This window comes from Podarcis muralis, chromosome 15 (assembly GCF_964188315.1).
Source record: "Podarcis muralis chromosome 15, rPodMur119.hap1.1, whole genome shotgun sequence".
NCBI classification, from domain to species: domain Eukaryota; kingdom Metazoa; phylum Chordata; class Lepidosauria; order Squamata; family Lacertidae; genus Podarcis; species Podarcis muralis.
In genome coordinates this window covers 20094719-20109321 of record NC_135669.1, presented here as the reverse complement: position 1 = coordinate 20109321, position 14603 = coordinate 20094719, and the positions used below count along the sequence as shown (strand labels likewise).

The 14603-nt window shown below is 44.8% G+C and overlaps 1 protein-coding gene across 2 annotated transcripts in view; it reads left to right on the top strand.

The window, feature by feature from the left end:
• Positions 1–14603, top strand: part of BCO2 (beta-carotene oxygenase 2) — a 73653-nt gene that overhangs the window by 57941 nt on the left and 1109 nt on the right. For both annotated transcript variants that reach the window (XM_028707866.2, XM_077919871.1), the window contains 9 exons: positions 1399–1610; positions 4397–4512; positions 5797–5899; positions 9182–9313; positions 10996–11156; positions 12243–12410; positions 13240–13377; positions 13736–13918; positions 14018–14128. In XM_028707866.2, the coding sequence (XP_028563699.2) occupies positions 1399–1610; positions 4397–4512; positions 5797–5899; positions 9182–9313; positions 10996–11156; positions 12243–12410; positions 13240–13377; positions 13736–13918; positions 14018–14128 (1324 nt within the window). The remainder of the gene's footprint in view (positions 1–1398; positions 1611–4396; positions 4513–5796; positions 5900–9181; positions 9314–10995; positions 11157–12242; positions 12411–13239; positions 13378–13735; positions 13919–14017; positions 14129–14603) is intronic.

Here is a 14603-nt window from a genome sequence, read left to right as displayed (position 1 = left end):
AAGGCCTGCTTGGTTTGCTGTGGCTGTGCCCTGCAAGGGATTCTAAACCTCAGAGATAAAAAAATCTGCGTCTCTTTATGGATCAGGCCATAGAAGCCACCCAGAAAAGTTACAAGCCACACAGGGATATGCTCTTTCATACGTAGGTTGTTCGGTCAATTGTGTCTCCAGAAAGAAAATACAAGAACCATGTTACTCACAGCTGGCAAGGTTTGTTCTTAGGCATTCGAGAATTCTGGCCACCCACATCTCCCTAGCGGTGGCAGGATTAAAAGGCAAGTCAGTATCCTGGAGACAGATTATTTATTAATAAACATTTCTTGTTTCCCTCATCTAAAGGGAAGTGTTTAAGAAAAACGTTTCAGTAATTTGAGATTTGCATTCATCGGTTTTGAATTTCCTCCCCACTCTGTGTGAAGTTTAGATACAGTGGTACCTCGCAAGATGAATGCCTTGCAAGACAAAAAACTCGCTAGACGAAAGGGTTTTTTGTTTTTTGAGTTGCTTCGCAAGACGATTTTCCCTATGGGCTTGCTTCGCAAGACGGAAACGTCTTGCAAGTTTGTTTCCTTTTTCTTAACACCGTTAATACAGTTGCGACTTGACTTCGAGGAGCAACTCATAACACGCGGTGTGGTAGCCTTTTTTGAGGTTTTTGAAGACTTTGGTGATTTTTGAAGCTTTTCCAAAACTTTTCCAAAACCGTGCTTCGCAAGACGAAAAAAATCGCAAGACGAAAAAACTCGCGGAACGAATTAATTTCGTCTTGCGAGGCATCACTGTAAAATCAATCAAACAAGTGTTTTCCCAAGTTTGGGAGGTGTGTTTTCCCCTCCCTTTATTACCTGGCTGAGAAGGAAAAGAGGAAATAACACACCTGTGTGTCCTCATCAATCCCCTTTCCCCCTGCCCCCAGAAATCAGCTTGTACCTGATCTTGTTGCTGTTACTTTGGTATATATGTGCATTTTACATGGGCAGAACTGCATGTGCACATTTTATCATCAGTGAGGATCTAAGTAGGTAGTAGGTAGTAGGAGTAGGAGTAATAATAATAATAATAATAATTTATTACTTATACTCCACCCATCTGGCCAGGCCTCCTTAGCCAAGCTGGGTGGCTTCCAACAGAATATTAAAAACACAAAAAAACATCAAACACTAAAAACTTCCTTAAACAGGGCTGCCTTCAGATGTTGTCTAAAAGTCAGATAGTTGTTTATTTCCTTGACATCTGGTGGGAGGGCATTCCACAGGGTGGGCGCCAATACCAAGAAGGACCTCTGCCTTGGATGCCTAAAGTTGGCAGGAGCTGAAAAGAGGAAATAGGTGAAATTAGCACCCTGTACTCCTATTCCCCCCCCCCCCCGCTGATTAGATTTCTCTTCTCCAATGGAAGGTATAACCACTGGTTTGATGGCATGTCTCTGATGCACCAGTTTGACATTGACGATGGAGTTGTGAAGTACAGCAGCAAGTTCCTAAGGAGCGATTCCTACAAGACTAACAGCCAGAACAACCGGATCATGGTATCTGAGTTTGGAACCTTAGCTATGCCTGACCCTTGCAAGTCCATTTTTGAGCGCTTCATGTCAAGGTTTGAAGTGCCAAGTAAGTGTCAAAAAAGTTTATTAAGCCTTGCAATGCAACGCAGACTAACCTTACAGAATAAGCAAGCAAAGAATATATTTTAGCACTTTCCCCCAACTGCTTTGATACATCTTTTACCTTCTTTGATCCCACCACACAAAAAGCTTTCTGTTGCTCCACCCTCCCACCTGGAGATTAAGATAAGCAACTTTCTTCATCTCATTTGCATGTAATTGGTTTCTGTTTCCTTCTCAAGCTCCCACAGTTCTTGTTCCAACTTTCACAGGCTTGCTCAGTCTTTCTCGAACATCGCTAAAATCCTTTCTTTAGCACTAAGAATGCCAAGAGGAGACACCGCTTAGAATAAGGTTACCAGATGTTTTTCAATGAATCCGGGGACACTTTTCAACTTCAGTGGATTTTGTATGGGGACATCGGGTAACCTTATCTTAGAATCTTTGGTGCCTTTTTTCACTCCCTGCCCCCATAGGGCCTCTATAGCTGCCTGAGAATTCAAGTAAAAGGGATGTCTCAAGTTCCTCTGAATCAGTTCTACTGAGACTCCGCAGTGTATTTCATTCAGTTGCAATGAGCTCACCTTTCACAGTGTTGACAGTAATCCAAGAGAATGAGCCAAGAGGAAGGGACCATTTCACTGGCTCATATCAAAAACAGCCAAAGTTACCGTATTTTTCGCTCTATAAGACGCACCAGACCACAAGATGCACCTAGTTTTTGGAGGAGGAAAACAAGGGAAAAAAAATTCTGAATCTCAGAAGCCAGAACAGCAAGAGGGATCACTGCGCAGTGAAAGCAGCAATCCCTCTTGCTGTTCTGGCTTCTGGGATAGCTGCACAGCCTGCATTCGCTCCATAAGACGCACACACATTTCCCCTTACTTTTTAGAAGGGAAAAAGTGAGTCTTATAGAGCAAAAAATACGGTATTCTCTTTTTTTAGGCCAGTTGCCTCACTAAGGCAGGTTGCCACCACTTGTGTGTGTCTCCCCACCCTGTCCCCCACTTTCATCTGTGACTCCTGGAAGCACAAACAATTTTGACAAGGAAAACAGAGGTTTTCTTTTTATATATATAATTTTTATTTTTTCCTTTTCTATTTTACATAAACAAATGAATTAAAAACATAAACATATAGTCCCTTCTGACTTCCCTCCCCACCCTCATTGCGGATCTTAATGTAATGATTTCCCCCTCTGGATCTCTATCATAACTCTATTTTTATAAATCCTTTGCCAATCCATAGTTTAAATTTTTACTACAGGTTTCCTGTCAGTCCTACCAATGTATGTAGTTGTAGTTGTTTACAATAGCTTTTCAAATAAATTATAAACTTTCCCCACTCTTTATTAAAGACCCCCTCTTCCTGGTTTCTAATTCTTCCTGTAAGTTTTTCCCCCATCTCGGAATAGTTCATCAATTTTGTTTGCCACTTTTCTTTGATCGGAGTTGTACCATCTTTCTATTTCTGGGCTAAGAGAGTCTGTGCAGCTGTGCTCATTGTAAATAAACAGTTTCGTCTGGTCCTTCAGGATCTCTGGTCCTACAATACCTAAAAGAAAAGCTTCTGGTTTCTTAGGAAACGTATTTTCAACACCCCCCCCCAGTTCATTATATATAATTTCCCAGAAGTCTTTTGTCATCTTACATACCACCACATATGATTAAAAAGCACCCTCATTTTCTTTACATTTCCAGCACATTTGTACATCAACCTTTTTGAGTCCACGGCTCCCTTGACCAACTACGTTATTTCTGAGGCACCCCTGTGGGGCTCAGGAGTCCAGTTATGTCTCCCCTTGCCTGCAGAGCTGACAGCCTCAAACATCCTCCCTTGTGGAGTGTTCCCTCAGCCTCCTCACCTCTCCCCTCTCCTTGGGAGTCCTCCCTGCAGCTGCTCCCAGAGGCACCATTCACCTGCAGAGCTTATAGCCAGGGCTGATGCAATAAACAGCTGTGCAAGCCTTTGGGAGGCAGAGACGTGAGAGGGCATCACAGGAGGGAGGGAAGGAAAGAGGGACAGAGGCCAGTGTTGCCCACACCACCTCTGACCATCATTCAAGGCACCTCAGGGTGCCACGGCACACTGGTTGAAAACCACTGATTTAAAAGCCACCTCCACCATCATCAAACCTTTTATTGGCATCACATCCAAACATCCAAAACAAATCAATACAGAATTACCACTTCCCCAATGGCACAAAACATTTGCTAAAAGAAAGGAGGCAGAGCAGTCTATCGTCACATCTCTAGGTCTCCAGGGAGATTAGACGTCTGCAGTGTATTTTGACAACAAAAAACCACATAGAGATATTTAGCCACTAACTTGGTGAGCTCCTGATCATTCCCCAGTAATAGAAAATGTATGATCTCCAACTCTGGTTTCCATTTGGGGATGCAGAGTTGATCTAGAAATTGCTGACGGAGATCAGCATATAGTTTACAATTAAGAACCATATGTGTAAGGGTTTCCACCAGGTGGTCTTCACATGGGCAAGTTCTTTCTCCTTCCACCCTGCCTGAGAACCTTCCCCAAAGGAGGTTCGATGGATTTGAATTAAACCTGTCCAGCGAAAATGCCCTTCTTTCTTGAGGGCTAAGCAGAAATTCAAGGTAATTGTGGTTGGTTTCATGTGCCCAAGAAAGTTGAAAATAAAGAGGGGGGCATGTTTTCTCTGCTGCTACTGTTAGTTCCTGGCGCTCAATATCGGTTTAAAAGCGTCCATACAACTCCAGTGATCCAAAGTGTTTTGTATCACACCCACAAACCAACCTGGGGGTTTTGTTCCAGAAATGACGGACAACTGCAATGTGAACTACGTGGTCTACAAAGGCGACTATTACGTCAGCACAGAAACCAACTTAATGCGTAAGGTCGATCCGGAAACCCTTGAAACAAAGGAGAAGGTAAAGGAACCTGAATCAGGTCAGACTGTTTGTCTATCAAGCCCAGTATGGTTCAGTCTGACTGAGAGTGGTTCTCTGGGGTCTCCCAGGACTGCTACCTTATGCTCTTAGAAGGTGAAGGAATAGAGTGTGGTGTCAAGGTCGCAGGAGGAGGAAGCTGGATCACAGCACTTGCAGGGTGAGGTTAAAGGTTCATAGGTGTTAGTTAAAGGTAAAGGGACCCCTGACCATTAGGTCCAGTCGTGACCGACTCTGGGGTTGCGGCACTCATCTCACTTTATTGGCCGAGGGAGCTGGCGTACAGCTTCCAGGTCATGTGGCCAGCATGACTAAGCCTCTTCTGGCGAACCAGAGCAGCACACGGAAATGCCGTTTACCTTCCCGCCTGAGCGGTACCTATTTATCTACTTGCACTTTGACGTGCTTTCGAACTGCTAGGTTGGCAGGAGCAGGGACCGAGCAATGGGAGCTCATCCTGTTGCGGGGATTTGAACCGCCGACCTTCTGATCAGCAAGTCCTAGGCTCTGTGGTTTAACCCACAGCACCACCCGCGTCCCAGGTGTTGGTTAAGTCTCTGTAAATAAGCCGTATTGAAGGGTAGGCCACCTTGGATGAGACTTGCTGTTTTGAGACTCAGACCTGGTCTGGTCTGCAGATGTGGCAGAGATGGGAATAACATGAGACCTGGAGTGGTAGAATGCTTCAGTTTGCAGGTGAGAGATCCCATTTTTTAATATTTCCCTCCAAACTCAATGAAAGTAGAAAGGTAGCCCCACAGGTAGAAACCTTCTAGTGCAGCCATTTCCCCTCAGGTCGTTTGTACTGCAACTCTCATCGGATGGGGGTCCAAAACATTTAGAGAGTATCAGGTTAGCAAAGACAGTTTCTAGCACAATCCCCTCCCCCACTGTTCAAGTTTTTTATTGGCATGGCTATTTTGAAGAAGAAGAAAAAGGACCATCCGGAAATGAAATCCCCCTTGAAATGGTAGAGTCCATTCTCTAACCCAGCAGATTACCAACCCTTTCCCACCCCAATCTTCTGCATGTGTGTATGAGACTGTAGCATGCACACTCTGACACATGCATCTGCGAAGAAGTCGAAAGGGTCTGTTTACTGAAATCTGATTAGCAGAGGTAGCCAGTGAGTGCCATTCACAACTAGTTGCAAAGGCAGTGAGCCATGCTGTCTAGCTTATACCAGGGCTGGAGAAATATTTATAAATGAATCGTTTCCACCTAGACCCTGAAAGGGAAAATATATATATATATTTGCATTTGCAGGTGGATTGGACAAAGTACATTGCAGTGAATGGAGCAACTGCCCACCCACACTATGACCCGGACGGGACAGCGTATAATATGGGCAACTCGTATGGAAAACATGGTGAGATTGTATGGCTCAGAAGAGGCTGACTTGTCTGACTTCTAGGAGAATCATGACATTTGTATGAGATTGTGATGTTTCTATGCTAGGGATGGACTGGATGCGGAGCTCCATTCCTTACTGGACCAGCTTCAAAGTGTATAAAGCCCTATGCAGCTCAGGACCAGATTTCCTGAGAGGCTGCCTTATTTCTTATACAGTATATACTGTACCCAGTAGGTCACTGTGGTCTGTGGGAGAGCTTCTCCTGCAACTTCCAAAGATACCAGAAGCTTGCTCTACAAGTTAGAGACAGAGCAATAGAATCCCTGGATTGCATGCACTGCCTCTGGTATATTTTCTTTACAGATTTATAAACCACTTTATAGCCTGAGGCCATCAAAGCAGTGTACGGTACAACAAAAAACTCTAAAAAGGAATAAAATACATTTTGCAGATATGCAATTAATATCCCATAAAATGACTGCTTCACGCTTCAGGAACAGCCTTCTCCCACATTAATTATTGTTGTTTTTTCTGCAACAGGCTAACACAGCTACTCTTTTTTTTGGGGGGGGGTACATGTTTATAAAAACATAATATGTAAAGACCATGATGGCAACATCATTAATTTATTTTTCTGACGCACATAATCACAGCAATATTGTCCTTTGTGCATCAAAATATTTGCTCATCTTCAGAAAGGGGTTAGCTTCCATGATGAAAAATATATCGCACTTGTGACTCTTGGATAAGGGCTGCTAAGAGACAGGCAATAGCAGCATTCAAGGCAAACACTGGCAGATCCTCTCTCCTTATAATCTTACTTTGATGAAAGATTCCTCACTCCACTTTCTCCCAGCTCTGATTAAAACACACAAAACAGCTTGACAACTAGCTGACAGGAATTTATCTGTTGATTTTTCCAGTCCTGTAACTGATTCTGCACTGTGTATGGCTTTGTGCATTGAAATGAAATGGTGCAAAGCATATTTCTATTGGCTTCAGTGGTGATTGCAGCCTACTTATTGCTGTGCTCGGTGCAGCGATGGTGAAGTCAGATGAGTGCAGTGCAGAGAGAATGCACTAAACTGAAATATTTGGAGTATTTATTGTAACTGGCAATATCGAGCTTGCAATGAAGAGAAGTACTGCAGGAGGAGAGCCCTGAAAGAAATTTTCAGCACCCTGCATTGTTGAAGTTTAGGCAGCCAACTTGCTCCAATTACTCCCAGCAATTTAGTGAATTTGCTGAACTTTCAATGTTGTTGCTCTGTTCACTTGCTTCTGTTCGCTTCTGTGTCAGGACATGTGAATAGCAGGGAAAGGTGCCAGGCTTCTGTCATTATATAATAAAACATTTGGGGCAGACTTGGAAAACAACGTAGAAGTCTGCAGAACTAGTTTTGCATTCTTTCCTGCAACTCATATTTCACTTTTGTTCAGAGCACCAGTTTGGGGGGATCAGATGTCTGCTGCATTATTGTTCAGGCATTACTTTTGCCAAGGCAGACACTTCATAAACAAAGGTTTTATATGCAGAGATTGCAGCAGATGCAGCTTGCTCTTTATATGTCTGCCTGGTCACTCTGTCGGACTGCACTGCCAACTGACTAATCGATTTCTGTTTGGAACTGTCAGAGAGCAATACCTTTTCCAGTGCATCTGGTAGCAGACAAAGGCAAGGGGCTTTTGATTTGCTGAAGATTGGTGGTGGCGGTCAGGGAAGATGATCATTATATTTTCTCTTCTCTTCTGCTTTTATTCAAAATAATTTATTTATCCAAAGCATTTCTACTCTGTTCTTCAGCCAGATCTGCTCCCAGGGCAGTTTACAAATCCATAAAAACAACAACAGTCCTTGCTGGCTCCTCAGGATTACAATGTAAAAATACATGGTTGGCATCCGTCTGTGTTGGGGAGACAATGGAGGAGTGTGCCTTTGGGAATGAGGTCAAGCTGTTGGATGGTTGCAGCGCCTGCTGTGACTGTAGAGACCGATATAGGAGAGACATGTTTTGTTGCAGCTGGGGCAGATGAAGGCGTCCGGTTGTGTTGCTGCAGATGCACCATGGCGTTTCTTCTCTCTGCTTCTCTCTTCTCCCAGAGGTCATTTCTCCTCTGGTCACTGCTATGGATACATGACTTGACTGCCTGCCTCCAGGCACTGCGGTCGTCTGCAAGGGATTCCCACATGTGGCCGGGTTGATGTTGCCAGCCTTCATGCCACGTTTGCAAACACCTTTGTCATGCAGAAGGGAAAAGGGACAGGGAGAGAAGTGGTTGCAGTCTCTAATGCAGCCTTCCTCAACATGGTGCCTTCAAGGTGTTTTGGACTACAATTCCCATTAGCCCCAGCACGTCTGTTGTAGTCAACATCTGAAGGGCCCCCGTTCAGGAAAGCTGCTGTAATGTCATGGAAAGCATGGGAGTTTGGCAAGCACTTTCTGGTTAGATCACTGGTGTTCCTAACACTGCCTGTGGCCCTTGGACATGAATAAGAGGCTTCTGTCACATGAATAAGACAAGTACTGGCCCAGAATCTTTATGTGCTTAGCGTTTCACAACCATGCGTTGGAGGTTGTGTCTTCCACCCTCTTATATTAAATCCAAATCAGTGGCATGGAGTGTGCATGACCTTATTCTCAACTGGAAACATGGAGGCTTATGAATCAGAATGCCTTGCATTCATGTCATGCATTTATTCCAAAACCCCACATCAACAATTATGGAGCCAATGTCTAGTTCCATCTATAGCTGGGCTGCTGGCTGGGTCATGTTCTGAGCACAATTCAAAGTGTTGGTGCTGACCGTTAAAGTCCTAAATGGCCTCAGCCCTGTATCCTTCAAGGGGTGTTTCCATCCCCATTGTCCAGCCCGGACACTGAGGTCCAGCGCCGAGGGCCTTCTGGTGGTTCCCTCCCTGTGACAAGTGCGGTTACAGGGAACCAGGCAGAGGGACTTCTCGGTAGTGGTGCCCACCCTGTGGAATGCCCTCCCATCAGATGTCAAGGAAATAAACAACTATCTGACTTTTAGAAGACATCTGAAGGCAGCCTTGTGTAATGAAGTTTTTAATGGTTGATGTTTTATTGTGCTTTTAATATTCTGTTGGAAGCCACCCAGTGTGGCTACGGAGGCCTGGCCAGGTGGGCGGGGTATAAGTAATAAATCATATTCATAATCATAATAACTACTGCTACTGGGAGCCTCCCAGAGTGGCTGGGGCAACCCAGTCAGATGGGCAGCTAATAATCATAATCATAATAATAAAAAATAGTAGATGCATTTTCTCTCTTCCAGGCTCCAACTATAACATCATCTGTGTCCCCCCACAGACGTCGGGCTCCGATGACTCTAGCCTGCAGGGTGCAAAAGTGCTGTGTTCTATTGAGCCAGAGGATAAGATGAAACCTTCCTATTACCACAGCTTTGGTGAGAGTTGCCAGCCCTCCTTTTAAGTGGAGCAGATGTACCCATAGTCGATGTTGCAAGGATGGAACATCTCTGAGTCAAAGCCCAGACATCATGAAAGCCTAGTCAGTGGGTTGGAATAGAAATTCATCAAATGACTTTAACACAGCCAATAGACTGAAAAGAACAAAAGTGCACCAGAATCTCAGAGCACAACAAATTCAAAAGTGTAACTATCATGGGAATTGGGGTTGCTTGTGTGTAACTTCCACCTGCTCCAAACTGCGTGAGGCGGTTGGGTTTTCCCCGGCTGAGCAGCCCCCCTTGGGCACGACTGCTTCAGTCGCTGGCAGAATCCGTCAGTGGGCGTTTCCTAAACTTCCTCCAACATAAAAATTCCTTAACGGACAGCCTCCTTCTCGCCTCTCTGCGCTGCAGCCTTCTGCGCAGAGTGGGTGTGCCTATCGGTGGTCCTCCACTCTCCTCACTGACCTCACTAGAAGAGTCTCGGAGCCTCCCCTCCGAAGAGCTCTCAATCCCTTCTTTCTTCCTGGTGTCACCTTGCCTTTCTTCCCCAGCAGAAGCCCTCTCTACCCCTGTACTGGTTCCCTCTCCGGCATCATTGGGGAGCCTAGCCTCTCCACTCTGCTCCGATGTCAGTTTCCTGACAGTAACATAAAGATTACCAGTTAGAGCTACAGTTATCTTGGATTGGTCCCTGGAGATAGTCCTCCCAGTTTCAGATGTTGAGGAATCCTGTTGTTCTCACTGATATTAATAGCAATTTAGCCACCATCGGGATAGGGATACCCTTGGGTTTTTATCTTCCATGGGATATTTAACTTATAATTTTACTGACCTTCCTGGAGATTTGGTTACTAAAGGGCCAATCGTATGCTGCCAAACTCAAGCGCTGAAATTATAAAATAGGACATGCTCTACAGATTCTACCTCCTGTCATGTCCCATATGGAGGAGGAGGAGGAAGGGTGAGAGCCTAACACAGACGGCTTGGAGGACAACAAGCTTTGTCTAAGCACTGCAAAAGGTGCTCCCAGGTAAATGTGCTAACAGCCCCTTTTCCATTAAAAAAAAGTTCTTAAGCCAAAGGTTTAAGGTTGGCAACCATGCTCTTATTTCAGAAGAGCACTGTCCTGTTTCCAAAAGTGCAGCTACATTAGGAACACATCTTGGGATCTGTAGGAATTTAATTTGGACAATATTTAACTAGACCGCACTCCTCTAATCCAAAAAGCAGCTCCATAAAGAAATGGGGAGGTTATCCTATTATTAAAAACTTTTAATGGCTGCAGGAATATACTGATCACTTTTTGTATTCTTTTTTTTTTTAGCAGACTACTTAGCACAAATCACAAGCGGTATAGTGAAAAGTGCTATAGAAATAGTGCAATTAATACTCTGATTAAATATATTTTATTCAAAGCTTTACATATTGAAGCCTTCCCCAACCTGGTGCTTTTGGACTACAACGCCACACGCTGGCTGTGGCTAATGGGATCTGTAGTCCAAGATCATTTGGAGCACACCAGGTTGCACTGGGTGCAATTTGAAACTCCTTGAGCAAGGAAGGGTCAAGATAGCAGGAGGAAGGTTAGGCGTGGCCATGACGGAAAGCAAAGCAGCAGGGGCTTAGAAGTGTTGCTGGAAGTGTTTGTCCTGAGCCTTGTTGTCTCCTCTTTGTAGGAATGAGTGAAAACTATGTGATCTTTATTGAGCAGCCACTCAAAATGAACCTTTGGAAGTTCATCACAGCCAAGGTTCTTGGGAAATCCTTTTTGGAAGCGATCAGCTGGGAGCCTGAGCACAGTACCCGCTTCCATGTAGTGAACAAGCTCACTGGGCAGGTACGTCTTCTGGGTTCACTGCCTCATGGCCCGTTTTTCTGGGCAGTGCCTGGCTTTTGCTACAATAGGTTTACCTGCTGAAGAACTGCCCAGCAGCCAAGTCTGCTGACTTCTTGAGTTTTGAAGGAATGAGCTCATGTCACCTACTCATAATGCAGCTGCAAGTATATTGGGGGTTAGGAACATTCTGCAGCTTGGGGAACCATCTGCCCTCATGGGCAAATGCACAAGGGATATTGTATATATCACAGTATCCAAGGCCACATTTCAGCCTGGCAGAAGCACTCAAGGAAGATGCAGTGATGGGTCAGGGAGTGCAAGGCCTGGGGCAAGTCTAGAGGGTTTGATAGAGTAATGTGGAGGGTCACATTCAGCCTATAGGCTGGAAGTTCCCTACCCCGGAAGAATTTCACTTCTTCAAAATGTACCCCTGAATACCAGCTTCTGGGAATAAACAACTGGGAGAGATCTCCTTGCATTCAAGCCCTGCTTATGAGATTTGAGAGGCCTCTGGCTATCAACTGGGGGGAAGTAGAAAGCTGCACTAGATGGAACTAAAGATCCGCCTTCCTGGATCATACATTCTCAAACTCCTGCAAGGCTTCTGCAGTCTGCCTCCGTTGTAGCAACATGAATTCAGTTGATAGCCACTTCACTTTCTCAAAACCAGATTCTTGCCAGAGTGCCAAAACCTGCACACCTGGTACAAATTTTGCATGTTGGACAAACTCTGCAATCATCTACCATGGGCTGGGGAGCTTGAAATATCAGATTCCTCATACGTAGCTATCTGGCTGTTGATGTTTTCAGGTATATAAGGCACCATCTCATGACATTGCTAACTATTGCCCCCCAACCCTGCCCCTCACTCTTTGTGAAGTGTGATCCTGTAGCAGCAGAGGGCTATGAAGTAGAAACTGGCTGGCAGACTTCCTACTTTTGCCCATATATTAAAATCCTTTCCAGCAATGCTGAAATATATAACTTAAGATTTTCAGAGGGGATGCTTTGTGGAATGTTCTCTAGGTGTCACTGAAGGCCTGAGATGCCATCACTGTGTTGTGTTGTGTTGTGTTCCTTGCACAGGTGTTGCCCGGGCAGTACTGCAGTGAGCCTCTCTTGTTTTTCCATCAAATCAATGCCTTTGAAGATCAAGGATGCATCGTCCTTGACCTATGCTGTCAAGATGATGGAGGGGCTCTTGACGTTTACCGGCTGCAAAACCTCCATAAGGCAGGCGAGGCTCTGGATCAGGTAAGGCAGTTGTGGAGGCCAGTAAGCTGAAGTTGAATCCTGGCAAGATGGAGGCACTGTTGGTGGGTGGTTCTCATATTCAGGAATTGTGTAAGCAGCCTGTTGTAGGCAGATGGCATCAGTGGCAAGGAATACCTATGTACAGCTCTTGCTACATTCAGCTATGTCTTTTCCTGGAGCAAGATTCCCTTTCCCTCTCACTACATGCTGTGAAGGTGGAGTTTAGTGCATAATTAACTATGGTAAGTACAGCTGTGCTGTTGTTGTGGGTGTGGGGTTGCAGTCATGAGCGCAGCATTTCAGTCCAGTGGGTTGTCTTCAATGCTAGTCCTACATAAAATTAATGAACTTATAGTCATGTCCATTAACTTCAATGGCTCTACTCTGATTTGGACTGGCATTGGATATAATGCCGTTCTGTGCCCAAAGCACATGCAGCTTGTAGCTGCACTTGACAACTAGTCACGCGGGTGGTTGAAATCTCCAGCTTCCAGAAGAAAGAAGCTTTGAATCACCAATGGTGCACTTTAACATTTCATGATCTTTAAATCCATTTTGTACAGATTATTTGGTTGGAGAACTGCAGCATAAAATTCAGAGAAGTGCAAATATCAAAGGGTAGCTATATTTTGGTTTGCATTTTATTTTCGAAAGTGCAGGTTTGCATTAAAATCAGAACGGAACCAAATTTATCCCAAGAAGGAGCCCAAACTGGGAGGCCAAGGAATTCTATTTCTCTACTGGTTGGTTCTTGCTCCCTATCTCTATACCAGGCCTGCAAAAGGGGACCAGTTCTTCCTTTTGCAATGACATCCTGTCTCCTTGCCAGGCCTACAATTCAGTGGCAAGGCCGTATCCACGACGCTTTGTTCTGCCCATCAATGTGGATCCCAGTGCAGCTGTGGGACAGAATCTCAGCCCCTTGTCCTACACATCGGCAACGGCCACGAAAGAGTCCAACGGGAAGGTATGTACTCTCTGTACAAAGGGATGCTATAGGGACTACTGTTTGTGCCTGACATTTCCATATTGTGCTGAACTCGCTCTCCATGTGGTTGTATTGCCCACTAACATCCCTTTTGCTCCTACGTGCTGTAGCTGCCAAGCTGCTCCTTGCCAAAAGAAAATGTAAACACTGGGCTCCAATTTAGCAAGCATGTGAATACAGGAACTGACATTTCCAAAGGATCAGGTAGAAGGTCATGGGAAAGACCACTGCCTGGTGCCCTGAAGAGCTACTGCAATACTGGGCTAGAGGGAGAAACAGGCTTACCTAGTATAAGGCAACTGCCAATGTACTTATAATGTGCCGATTCCTTTTCCAGATCTGGTGCACATATGAAAGCCTACATAATGAGAACCTCAAGGAAGCAGGGGGTCTTGAATTCCCCCAGATTAACTATTCTTCTTATAATACGAAGAAATATCGTTACTTCTATGGTTGTGGCTTTGGGCATATGGTTGGTGACTCACTGATTAAGACTGACATAAAGACCAAGGAGATGAAGGTAAAAGGATGAAACACAGTTAATTTCAGGGTGGGCCAGAGCCGGCTCTTAAAACCCACAATAAGGAGCCTGTTTTGTCCCCTTGTTTTTGCCTGCAAGATTTGGCGACAGGATGGAATGTATCCTTCTGAGCCAGTGTTTGTGCCAGAACCTAACTCTGCTGCAGAAGATCGTGGGATTATTCTGTCCGTTGTGCTCACAGCCAAGCAGGTAATTTGGTCTTCGTTGCCTATATAAATGGCCACTGTCTGAACATTAATTTTAGGACCAGGAAAATACAATATATAATAAATAACAACAACAGTAACAATGATCTCTAGTGAACACTGGTGTGTACAGAAGGATCCTGTGTTCTGCTTCGAAATGCAAGAACTTTGTGGGTGCTTCCACACAACAGTTCTGTGTGTGGATTTGGTGCTGTTCCTGCATGCAACCTTTGCGTAGCTTCCATGTGACGTCCTCCTCATCAAAATGCCAATCCCATATAGTTTTCTCCCATTTAATCTGGATTTGCCATTTCTGTGGAATATCTGATAAGTGAAATAACCCAGGCAAGGTCTGGTTCAAATTTGGGGCAAGTGAGGATATCAAATGGAATTTTGATGAGGATGGCATTGGGAGGGTGCTGCGCAAAACTTGCATGCATGGACATTGCTGGGTCTACAGTAAACTGCCATGTGGAAGC